At 41.9% G+C, this 13096-nt stretch overlaps 1 protein-coding gene across 1 annotated transcript in view; it reads left to right on the top strand.

The window, feature by feature from the left end:
- The window catches only part of LOC144596323 (protein Jade-1-like), a 124031-nt gene that overhangs the window by 68287 nt on the left and 42648 nt on the right, over nt 1–13096 (top strand). Inside the window, 2 exon segments of the mRNA XM_078404573.1 lie at nt 100–185; nt 6469–6626. Coding sequence (XP_078260699.1) covers nt 100–185; nt 6469–6626 — 244 coding nt within the window.

A 13096-nucleotide genomic window follows, 5' to 3' on the forward strand; every position in this document is an offset into this window, starting at 1 on the left:
CAGATTTGTTGCGCGACAAATCGCCCTACCACAAAAGATCACTTGTCCGATTCATGACTGATCAGAAGAGAAAAAAAATGCTGTCCATTAATTTTTTAGGTCATTCAACTTCCTGGTCGCAGCATTCCAGATCGCAGCGCAGAAGAAGCTCAACCTCCAGGCACAAAGATCGAAAACCATCTGAGGTATTGTCTCGCTCATGATTCTAAAATATTTTTTCTTTTCCCGATGATGCTTGTCTTCTTTCGGCATTTGTGATCACCTAACCAGTGGCTAACTTTTGGTTCTGTTCTACATGAGCTCTGGCCATCAGTGTTCAGATAGGAGGCCGTTAAAGCTGACCGTAGCCACACATACAACCTTCCAGCAGTGGTCACTTCATGGTGACCAGAATAATGAATTTCTGAAAGAAAGAAAGAAGGCTGTACAAAGAAACAGGACGTCAGTGCAAAAACATGATTAGATAAAATAAGTCCATGGTGTCGTGCAAGAGGTGGGCCATCGTGCTCTTGAACCCATCGTCCAGACCAGTCTGATGTAGGGTGAAGAACGAATCGTACATGGCTGTGAAGTAAAATCAAGGTCGAGTTTGAACCGATATACAAGTGCACCTGTGGTTGGGTTTTTGAGTCACAAATGCAAGTCCTCAAGATTTACTCTTGGTCAATATATTAGAAATCAGACGTACGAGTGTCGGTGATAACTTTTCAGCCTTCACAAGTCAATATAATCTGACAATTTAATAACTTCCCACCTGTTATCAGACAACTCATCCGGCCTCTCACCAGCTAGAGAGCGGTCCTTACCGCCCATCTACCTCATTGGAGACCTTTGTTCAGACTTTATAAACTTTATCTTGCACTAAACGTTATATCCCTTATCCTGTATCTGTACACTGGATGGCCTGATTGTAATCATAGAAACATAGAAAATAGGTGCAGGAGTAGGCCATTCGGCCCTTTGAGCCTGCACCGCCATTCAATATGATCATGGCTGATCATCCAGCTCAGTAGCCTGTACCTGCCTTCTCTCCATACCCCCTGATCCCTTTAGCAAAAAGGGCCACATCTAACTCCCTCTTAAATATAGCCAATGAACTGGCCTCAACTACCTTCTGTGGCAGAGAATTCCACAGACTCACCACTCTCTGTGTGAAGAAATGTTTTCTCATCTCGGTCCTAAAAGACTTCCACCTTATCCTTAAGCTGTGACCCCTGGTTCTGGACTCCCCCAACATCGGGAACAATCTTCCTGCATCTAGCCTCTCCAACCCCTGAAGAATTTTGTATGTTTCTATAAGATCCCCCTCAGTCTTCTAAATTCCAGCGAGTACAATCATGTACAGTCTTTTTGCTGACAGGATAGCACACAACAATAAAGCTTTTCACTGTCGGAAGGAACTACAGATGCTGGTTTAAACCAAAGATAGGTACAAAATGCTGGAGTAACTCAGTAGGACAGGCAGCATCTCTGGAGAGAAGGAATGGGTGACGTTTCGGGTCTTTGAGGAAACGTCACCGATTCCTTCTCTCCAGAGATGCTGCCTGTCCTGCTGTTACTCCAGCATTTTGTGCCTATTTATGGTTTACACTGTACCTTGGTACACGTGACAATAATAAACTAAACTAAACTGAACTAACAGTTTCTGGGAATTAACTGTACTTTTTTGTTGGTAATCTGTCCTTTGGAGAGCTGTGAGACTAGTTATTATCATCAGCACTTCCAGGGCGGCACGGTGGCACAGCGGTAGAGTTGCTGCCTTACAGTGCTTGCAGCGCCGGAGACCGGGGTTCGATCCCGACTACAGGTGTTGTCTGTACAGAGTTTGTACGTTCTACCCGTGACCGTATGGGATTCCCTCCCACACTCCAAAGACATACAGGTTTGTTGGTTAATTGGCTTGGAATAAATGTAAATTGTCCCTAATGTGTGTAGGATCATGTTGGTGTGTGGGGATCACTGGTCGGCGCAGACTAGGTGGGCCGAAGGGCCTGTTTCCATGCTGTATCTCTAAATTAACCTAAATGAAACATGCTTATATCATCTTTAACATGTTTAAGCACTTTATCAACGACTGGACAAGGAGGAAAAATGTTCCAATGTTGGGGGAGTCCAGAACCAGGGGCACAGTCCAAGAATAAAGGGGAGGCCCTTTAAAACTGAGATGAGAAAATACTTTTTCATCCAGAGAGTTGTGAATTTGTGGAGTTCTCTGCCGCAGAAGGCAGTAGAGGCCAATTCACTGGATGAATTTAAAAGAGAGTTTCCTCCCACACTCCAAAGACGTACAGGTATGTAGGTTAATTGGCTGGGTAAATGTGAAAATTGTCCCTAGTGGGTGTAGGATAGTGTTAATGTACGGGGATCGCTGGGCGGCACGGACTTGGAGGGCCGAAAAGGCCTGTTTCCGGCTGTATATATATGATATGATATGATGATATGATATGATAGGGCTCTAGGGGCTAGCGGAATCAAGGGACATGGGTCGAAGGCAGGCACGGGTTACTGAATGTGGATGATCAGCCATGATCACAATGAATGGCGGGGCTGGCTCGAAGGGCCAAATGGCCTCCTCCTGCACCTATTTTCTATGTTGCTATCACATCCCTTTCCTAGTTTTCAAAACCTAATTTTCAGCTGTCATGAAAGAGAAGTGGTTTATGACACTTCATAAAATAAAGTGCAAGTTATTGTAAGATCAGTTTAGCTTACTCAAAACAGATCAATGATCAAGTAAACTTGTTTTTCACAGATGAATTATTTCCCTTCTTGAAAGGAAAATATGCCTACTGGCATATCATTCGATACCAATCATTATTAATCCTGTTTAGGTGATTTGTTTTGCATGGAGGAAGTTGGGGGTTTGTTTAGTATTTCAATTTTTGCACACAGTTTTTTCAAACAATTTTCTTTGTGTTGTGTAATAATAATCTGTCTGCAAGTAACTGGCACAATTCCAAAAATGGCTGGCTTCCCACTGTCCATGCTCACCCAAGGATCTGTCCTTGTCCCCTGTCTTTGCTTCATCTGTGCAACACTGGATCAATCTCCACGTGTTTACTGTCAGCACTCGGCTTCACTTCTCCAGCACATTTTTTTACCTAGCAGCCATCTCGTGCTGTGACTTGCCTGTCTGCCTTAAGTTTCTGCATTAGTCTCAACTTTGTCATACAGCATGGAAACTGGCCCTTCGGCCCAACTCTGCCATGCTGACCAAGATGCCCCATCTAGACTAGTCCCACCAGCCCGTGTTCAGTCCACTGAACTTCCTTCAGTTGAGCCTTCTGACTTTGTTACCCTGTCTGGCCTACACGTGATTCCACTTTTCACCAAAGTGGATGTTTGATCGCTGCTCTTTACAATATCCTGGGGGCAATTACAGCTGAATAACTATAAACTTTGCCAGCAATGTTGTGCTCATTGGACGAATAAAACTCAGGAAGACGAAAGCTGGTATTTCAAGAATTTGTGGTAACATTATCTACTGCCAGCAAAAAAATTGTGTCCTACAGTGCCCTCCATAATGTTTGGAACTAAGACCCATCATTTATTTATTTGCCTCTGTACTCCACAATTTGAGATTTGTAATAGAAAAAAATCACATGTGGTTAAAGTGCACAATGTCAGATTTTAATAAAGGCCATTTTCATACATTTTGGTTTCACCATGTAGAAATTACAGCAGTGTTTATACATAGTCCCCCCATTTCAGGGCACCATAACGTTTGGGACACAGCAATGTCATGTAAATGAAAGTAGTGATGTTCAGTATTTTGTTGCATATCCTTTGCATGCAATGACTGCTTGATGTCTGCGATTCATGGACATCACCAATTGCTGGGTGTCTTCTCTGGTGATGCTCTGCCAGGCCTGTATTGCAGCCATCTTTAACTTATGCTTGTTTTGGGGGCTCGTCCCCTTCAGTTTTCTCTTCAGCATATAAAAGGCATGCTCAATTCGGTTCAGATCCGGTGACTGACTTGGCCACTCAAGAATTGACCAATTTTTAGCTTTGAAAAACTCCTTTGTTGCTTTAGCAGTATTTATGGGATCACGGTCTTGTTGTAGAATGAACTGCCGGTCAAAGATTTTTGAGGCATTTGTTTGAACTTGAGCAGATAGGATGTGTCTATACACTTTAGAATTCATTATGCTATCACCATCAGCAGTTGTATCATCAATGACGATTGTAGGAGCCATTTGTGTTTACTAGCTGCCTTAGCATGTTACATTATTTTGTATCGTGCGGCATTATTTTTGAACACTTGGGGGCTGTCGTGAGATGAATACATATATGGGCATATGTGCATTTATGGACTGGGAGGAGCCAGAATTATGGGTATAATTGGAATGCACAGACATAATGCGTTAGATACGAGAGGAGCTTGGCAGGATACTAATTCTTACGAAATAAGTGACGGGAGAAATACTAATCTGTTTGTATCACTACTTCAATAAACGACTAATTAAACTGAAACGTCGTGAAGATCTCTCTGTTGTTTGCGTCAAGAACTATCACTTCATTCCTTCGTGAAAAGCAAACAGAGACGGCTCGATGAGAAGAATCCAAGTTGTCATAACATTGTAAGAATTACCTCGGCCGGAGTGAAAAAACCTAAGAACTGGCCTCGGTGAGTGAAGATAAAAGTGGACCTGTCTCTGAGTGAGACTGGAGCTTGGAAATCGACTGGACGGAACAGGGATTGTTTTATTTTGCAAGCCTGAACCGAATACTACAGACTGATCAGGGTCATTACTTGCGTTGATCCGACTACGGAGATTGAAACTTCGAAAGCCAGTGAGTATAGCATTAAGCTTTATTGGAAAATCTGTTTTTCAGAAGTTGTATTGGAAAGCTGCTACTGAAAAATTTGGAAATGCTGAGCAGATAGAAGTGACCTTGAGCATTGCAAGATATCAGTTTGTTTTTGAATTCCTTTGAAGATATATGTTTACGTCAACACATCTTAAAGGGATATTAACGTACAAGTATGCGTGTACTTAAATCTGATGTTCAGCCACAAGGTGTCGACATCAAGATGGATTCCCAAGGGGAAAATGGTTTGTCTTCAATTTGTGGAGCTTCAAAGTTCTCTTACGTCTTGAAATGGGCTGCAACCCTGAAAAGCCAGCGTGAGTTTGAAGAAGAAGAAGAGATCAGGAGACTAAGGAAAGAACAATTGTTAATCTTGCGGGTCTGAACCCTGCATCAGAACTTACTGGAAATAGACACACAATGCTGGAGTAACTCAGCAGGACAAGCAGCACCTCTCGAGAGAAGGAATGGGTAATGTTTCGGGTCGAGACTCTTCTTTCGCCTCAAAATCCATAAACAGAACTGGCCTGGCAGACCCATTTTTTTTGCCTGCTCCTGTCCTACTGAATTCATTTCCACATACTTTTTTTAAAAAAAGACCAGACTTCTCAGAACTTGCTGGTATTGCCATCCCAGTAAATTGGAGGTGGACATGGCGAATGATTCGGCAAAGAGTTTGTTATACTATGACTAGATAAAACAATCTCCATCAACTTCTCTCAGTAGAAAGAGGCTAATTTTACAGACAAATGGAGGTAAATTAAGTTTGTAAAATCAACCACAAATATCATGAGTTTGATTGACAGTGAAATTACTTGGTCATCTCCGCTTTGGCCGGCTATGGTGTTATCCTCATGTGCTGTCATGATAGTTAGTGGTTGTTGTTTATTTAGCTTCCGATTATACTGGTGAATTTTTAATGTGACAATTCATTGTTGTTAAACATTGTCATTGTTTAGCTAAAGTTTCCTTGATACTAACCAAACAGCAGTACTCCATCTATTTCTGCCTTTTTTTGTAAACCAGCATCTGCAGTTCCTGTGTTTATTAACCGATGCGGATTTGGTATTTTTGCTCTATTTTCAAGGCCGTTAAAACGGGGTGCAAGAGGGGTGTGAGACACCCTGTTGAAAATTGTCAGTGAAGCTTTTCTGATTACTTAAAATGAGCATTGTGGTATGTGTCCAATACAAAGCAAAAAAAGAATTGATCCCTTTATTGATTCATGCCCCAAATTGAATTAACTGATTTTTGCCAGTGCTGGCTGCCAGATAGCAGTCTTCAAAAGAAACTGATTACATCCTGATAGTAATCGCCCAGCCACCTTTGCTGTAAATGGGCTTTTTTGGATTGAAATTCAATAAGGGTGGACGGTGTGGATGGGCCGATGGGATGTGCTCAATCATATCTAGAATACCTGATATATTTAATTAGTCTGAAGCATTAGTTGCAAAAGTACACCGCTAATGTACTTTTGAAGAAGTGATCAACATGCTGGAGTGGTTAAACATTGATTTGTGTTCAATGTGAGATGGTGTCTGGGTGGTTTAGGTTTCAATCGCTTTGTTGCAATGTGTGTTAATAAAATCACCTGATTACCAGAGAATTTAGTAATTATCAGCACCACAGACTAATTTGAGCTTTGCATTTCAGGTTTACAGAACCGACTTGATAACAGCCATGAAGCTACATGATTCGCACCAGCTGAATTCTGATGAATATTATATTCTGGCTGATTCGTGGAGACAGGAATGGGAGAAAGGAGTTCAAGTACCTGTTAGCCCCGAGTCAGTGCCACAAGCAAGTGTCAGGTATTTGAGAAGAGAAATGTTGCCATAACATTGTTTGGTTTCATGTTCTTAATTGAAGCCATGTAGTACTTTATGATTGTTCCTCAATTCAGGTTGTTTTTGGATTTGGCACGGACCATTAATTGTTGTTGGGTGGATGGGATGTGTCGGAGGTCAGTGGCCACAGGCAAGGGTCCTTCTGTATTACATTTAATCTGTGAGCCTGACGGCTACTCTGAGGAAACTGCAATGGTCATCAAGCATGAGAGATTCCATCTGCTGGTGTCTTTGACCACTGGGTCACTCATAAATGTTTATGGAAAAACACCACCAGAAATGTTATGCGGTAGCCAAAATACTAACATGAATAATTTTGTCGAGTTTAGATGAAAGGGATGAGTGATGTTCTTCACAGTGACACCTATGGTTGCACAGTGGGGCAGCTGGTTCAGTTTCTGTCTCATTTTGCCGGAGACCTGGGTTCGATCCTGACCTGGGGTGCTGTCTGTGTGGAGTTTGCAAGTTCTCCCTGTGACCGTATGGGTTTCCTCCCACATCCCATGCTGCATCTCTAATCTAAAGTAATTAAAATGGTTCAACTGAAAGAGCCCCCCCCTCTTTTACCATTGTTTGATTGATTGTGACTAATAAAAATTAGGGGGGAAAAAGTTAAGTGAATCCTTTCCAGGTGCAAAAGCAAAATGATTGTGTGTCTTGATATGGGCCGTAGCCACCTCATCAGGAATCTTTACTGAGTGGCACATAATGCGCTCGTTACCACTGTTTTCTTTGCCACCAGCAATTCCTCTCGGATTAGGGAAATAATGCAATTTGAAAGGCTAAAGTGCAGTTTTTCTCTTTAACTGAGATAATTATCAGTTCAGAGGTGAAAAAAGGCACATCAGAAGCCCTGTTTATGGTGTTGCAAATTCTGTTTTGAATCATTACATGAATTTTCAAATGTAAACTCCCTTGTGTTCCCTCATTTCCAGCACTGTAGGACAAAGCTCATAATTTAAAATTCCCTTTTGTTCTTTTTCTCCGGATGCTAACAGCAAATTCCAAGAAACCAGGACAGAAACAGGAGAGATTGACAATACCTTACTTACATCTCTGATACTTTGTGAAATTTTAGATGCTAAAAAAAAAAGTGTATTACGCCACTTCTCTACTCAAATCACTGCTCAGAATTTTGAGCCATAAAAATAAGCTGCTGGAAGAATTCAACAGGTCAGGCCGCTCTGCAGAGGGAAATGTCCTGATCCAAAGTGATGATTGTCCACAGATGCTGCCTGACCTGCTGAGTTCCTCTGGTAGTTTTTTCTTTGTTCAAGACTCCAGCGTCTGCAGTCTCTTATATCAGCAATCAGAATAAACTGAGCCATGCAGGGAAGATTTGCACTGAATATAGGATCTCTGATATAAAGTCCCATGAAAAAAATATAATTCTGATCTTTGTTGTAAACTGCAGTATGAGTAGCAAAGTGTAGTGTGTTATCAGGTGCTCAGGCTGTCTAAGATAACAGACGGCAGATTCATCTTGAAGGTAAGCTGCTTCAATTGCTGTTGGCTCTTGGGAATTGGACAGCATTGCAAAGGTTGCAATTATTGCAAATGTTTGCACAATTCAGAGTGACGTGTCAGATTACCAAGAGTCATTCGCAGGTCAAGCAAGAATGGGAAGGTATGATCAGTGCACAGATTTCTTCTTCTGTCGCATGTATGTTTGTCCATGAGGAATTTATCTAGCTCACATTGATTTTGTGAGATTTGAGTATAAAATCTGTGTGTTGCACGTTGGGCAGCATACTTTTTTATCTGCTTTAGCACCTGTTGAGGTTCTTTGGTATCTTTTTCCACTTGTTTTACCTTGATGCGGATCTATGGCCCTGCCAAGATGCTGTTTTGACACCAGGTTCCTGGGTTACATGGCATATTTGCCAGCTAGCCTTCACAGAAGGTCATTCCATGCTGTGGTTGCACTGGATAGTAGTGCAGCGCTATCTCCATGCTAATGCTGTTACCATTATGTGAACATTTCAGTATGATTGCTAGCCATTTGCTTTCCATTGTCCAGCTCAGTCCATGTATTTCCCCATTGAACCAGGGCATATCCAGCAAGGTCATCCCTTCTTACTGCCACGCCATTCATTCTGATCTTCCCAAGGATCTGTCATTGACCTATTTTTCTCACCCACATACTGGCCCTTGGTAGAATCGTAGGCATAGTCATTCAGCATGGAAACAGGCCCTTCGGCCCAACCTAGCTATACCGACCACCAAGCACCATCTAAACTAGTCCCACCTGTCTGCTTTTGGCCCATATTTCTCGAAACCTACCCTATCCAATGTACCTGTCTAAATGTTTCTTAAACGTTACCTGCCCTGCCTCAACTATGTCCTCCAGCAACTTGTTCCTTACACCCACCACAAAAGTGTGTAAAAAGAAAAATGTTACCCCTCGGGTTCCCGTTAAATCTTTCTCTCCTCATATTAAACCTAGGTCCTCTGGTTCTCTATTCCCCCAGCTCTGGGCAAAAGACTGTGCATTTACCCAATTTATTGCTCTCCTGATTTTCTACACCTCTATAAGATCACGCTTCATTCCCCTGTGCGCGAAGGAATAAAGCCCTAGCCTGCTCAACCTCTCCCTTTCGCTCAACCCCCCGATTCCTGATGGTGACACCATCTGCAGCTAGGGTGTACGTAGACTTGTGACCTCTATTGTCGTGTCTCTTGCACTTTTATGTGCATCTGTGGTGTTGTCATCTTTTTCAATATCCAACTTTTTGAATTTCCAAAACTATATGCACTTGTCAGTTTTGTTTTCCCCTCTGACTGAGCCAGATTTCCTCAGCATTGTTTTCAGTCTTAAACTGAACTTCCAATCTACATTCCTCCTTTACTGAATTACTTCTGTCTAGTCTAACCCCCCATCAGGCTCCAAACTTTTCCTCCAATTGAGGCTTGGCATGTATTTCTTCAACCTTTACTCACTTTTTTTTGCTTTTCCATTAGCTGCCTCGGCTTCAAATTAATTAAGTCATTGGCCCAAAAATTTGGCCTCTTTTATTCTTCCTTCTTCCTTTAAGATCCTGTGTAATGACCAAATTCTTTTACCAATCTTTTGCTCATTCCTCTGAATACCAACCCCCTGATTTAGTGTCTGTTTATTCTTCGGGTAGCATTTTTGCATTGAAGTACATGAAGCGAACTATTAAATGCAATTAATTTTTTTAGGGATCAGTTTTGGCAACTAATCTGTGCACAGTGCGCTCTTGAAAAAGATTAAATGATTAATTAGCTGATTAAATTGTCAGTTAGCCTGATTTTCATGCTATTTGATTTGGGGAATGACGACCAAAGCTTTGGGACGAGATGATCGTGAAAGCTTTTACAGCAGATCAGATATATCCGAGGACACTGGGAAGCTAGAGAGGAAATTGCAGGAGCCATCCCTGAGATTTATGAGTGGTTAAATACATGAGAGGCGCCAGAAGACTGGAGGGAGGCAAATGTGCCTCTATTCACGAAGGACTGCAGAGAATAGGCTGGAAACGACAGGCCGGTAAGCTTAACATCTGTGATCGGAAAGTTACTAGAGAGTATTCTGAGGGATAGGAAATACATGCTCTTAGATGGATAAGGGCTGATTAGGGATAGTCAATATGGTTTTGTATGTGTCTCAGAGTTTTTTGAACATAAGACCAAAACGTTGTTGAAGGCAGAGCTGTAGACGTTGTATACATGGAATTTAGTAAGGCATTTGACAAGGTTCTGCATGGTAGGTTAGATCCCGTGGAATTCAAGGGGAGCTGAATGAATAGAAAATTGACTTCATGGAAGAGAGCAGAGGGTGATGGTTGCAGCAGAGGGTGATAGTTGCTTTTCAGACTGGAGGCCTGTGATTAATGATGTGCCTCAGGGTTCGGTGCTGGGCCCATTGTTGTTTGTTCATCTACAGCAATGATTTGGATGAGAACGTACATGGCATGGTTAGCAAGTTTGCAGATGACAGAAAAAGTAGGTGGTATTGTAGATAGTGAAGATGGTTGTCAAGAAATGCAGCAGGATCTTGATCAGTTGGGCAGGTGGGCTGAGGAAAGGTTGATTAGGATTTAATGCAGAGAAATATGAAGTGTTGCATTTTGGGAGCACTAACATGGGCAGAACCTACACTGAAAGGTAGGGCTCTGAGGAAGGTTAAAGAGCAGAGGGATCGAGGAGTATAGGTACATAGAATGTTGAAAGTGGCATCGTAAGTAGATAAGAAGGTCAAAAAGGCTTTTGACACACTGGCCTTCATCAGTCAGAGCATTGAATATAGATACTGCCTGTCCGGCTGAGTTACTCCAGCTTTTTGTGTCTATCTTCATTGAATATAGACGTTGGGAGATCATGTTGCAGTTGTATAAAACGTTCGTGAGGCTGCATTTAGAGTATTGTGTTCAGTTGTGGGCATCATGTTATAGGAAAGATGTTGTCAAGCTGGAAAGGGTTCAGAGAAGATTTACAAGGATGTTGCCAGGACTCGAGGGCCTGAGCAACAGGGAGAGGTTGAGCAGGCGAGGATTCTATTCCTTGGAGTGCAGGAGGATGAGGGGTGATCTTAGAGGTGTGTAAAATCATGAGAGGAATAGATCGGGTAGGCCCTCTGGCGTCCGTGTCTCTAGCGTTTGGTAGAGCTCTCTCCCTTGCGAGATATCTCTTGGTAGAGCTCTCTCCCTCCCAAGATATCTCTTGCCCAGAGTAGGGAAATCGAGAACGAGAGGGCAGAGGTTTAAGGTGAGGGGGGAAAAGATTTAATAGGAATATGAGGGGTAACATCTTCACACAAAGGCTGGTAGGTTTATGGAATGAGCTGCCAGAGGAGGTAGTTGAGGCAGGTACTGTCGCAACATTTAAGAAAAATTTAGATAGGTACAGGTCTAGACGGATTTGGGCCAAACGCAGGCAGATGGGATTAGTGTGGATGGGACATATTGGCTGGTGTGGGCATGTTGGGCCGAAGAGCCTGCATCCATACCTCTATGACTCTTATTTATCTATTTTTCTGAACTGCAGTTTGGTATCATATTCAAAACTTGCCATCTGAAACAATGCATTTGTTGAATTGGCATCTAGCATATGCTCAAATGCTGGAGTGACAGTTGGATCCATAATGTTTTGATTTATTTGGTCAAGCTGACCTTAGAGTGAATAGAAACGAGCAAGAGGAAAATCTATTGCCAAAATGTGCAATGGATGCATGTGAAAATAATGTAAGCGTACAGGGTCACAGTCCAGTCTTTTTGGAACATTCATCTTTGGGGAACTCCTCCTTTGGAATTTAAAATACCTTTGTATTTTCACCATTAAGCTTTTAGTCAGTAATGGAAATGAAATGTTATTCAAGTTTGGAAACTTAATCTATTCTATTAATAGTAGCCGGTATTTTTAATGTAATTGTTTGAACTCGAAGGTTCGATTCCATATTAGACCCTTCTAAAGTTTCAGAAGGACAACTTGGATGCCTGTTTTTATAGTGCTCCCCCCCCCAAAAAAAAGTTTTAAAAAATCTATTTTTATCTTGACCCTGGTAATATGTATTGCTGTATTGAATAATCACATCAGACATTGGAGTCATTTCAAAACCAATAGCTGCCTGCAAAATTAGTTCTGGTTACCCTTGCTTTAGAAAGGATGTCATCAAATTGTGCATAAAAGATAAGAACATTTAATATAATGTTACTGGGTCTGGAAGGTTTAGATTATAAGGAGAAGTTGGGTAGATATTTTTACCCGGTAGCATAGGAGGCTGAGGAGAGACCTTATCAAAGTTTCTAAAATCATAAGGAAACATAGTTAAGGTGAATAACCATAGTCTTTTCTCCAGGGTAGGGGTGTAAAAAAAACTAGAGGGCACAGACTTAAAGTAAGAAGGGAAAGATTTAAAAGGGGTCTGAGGGGCAGCCTTTTTCAGACGGGGGTGGTGCGTATATGTAACGAGCTGCCAGAAGAAGTGATTGAGGTGGAACTTCTAAAGATACTTCGACAGGTACATGGATAAGAAAGGATAGGAGATGATATGGGCCAGGCGCTGGTAATTGGATTGAGCCTGGTTAATCAATCTGGTTGGCGTGGCCAAGTTGAGCTGAAGAGCCTGTTTTCTCTGTTGTTTGGTTCCCTGACTCTGACCCAAATCCAATTATGAAAATTCTAAATGCTCCATAATTCTAATCAAAGGACCAGACTACATCATCCTCTTAAAAGATGGGCAAATGCAAAAACATTTCTTACTTTCCTGTTTGCTACCAAGACCTCATAAAGTGATGAAACCTACCAGCAAACACTCGGGGATGACACAGGCTAAATACCTGATAACAGTTAGACAATTTGAAAGGAAGCTAGTGTCTGTTATTTCATCTATTGTGTGGCTTTCTTGTGGCTTCTGCCAGTCAATGTGGAGATGATCAGTTAGCATTGTCACTTTAGAACCTGAGAGTGCATTG

This window comes from Rhinoraja longicauda, chromosome 1 (genome assembly GCF_053455715.1).
Source record: "Rhinoraja longicauda isolate Sanriku21f chromosome 1, sRhiLon1.1, whole genome shotgun sequence".
Taxonomy (NCBI): domain Eukaryota; kingdom Metazoa; phylum Chordata; class Chondrichthyes; order Rajiformes; family Arhynchobatidae; genus Rhinoraja; species Rhinoraja longicauda.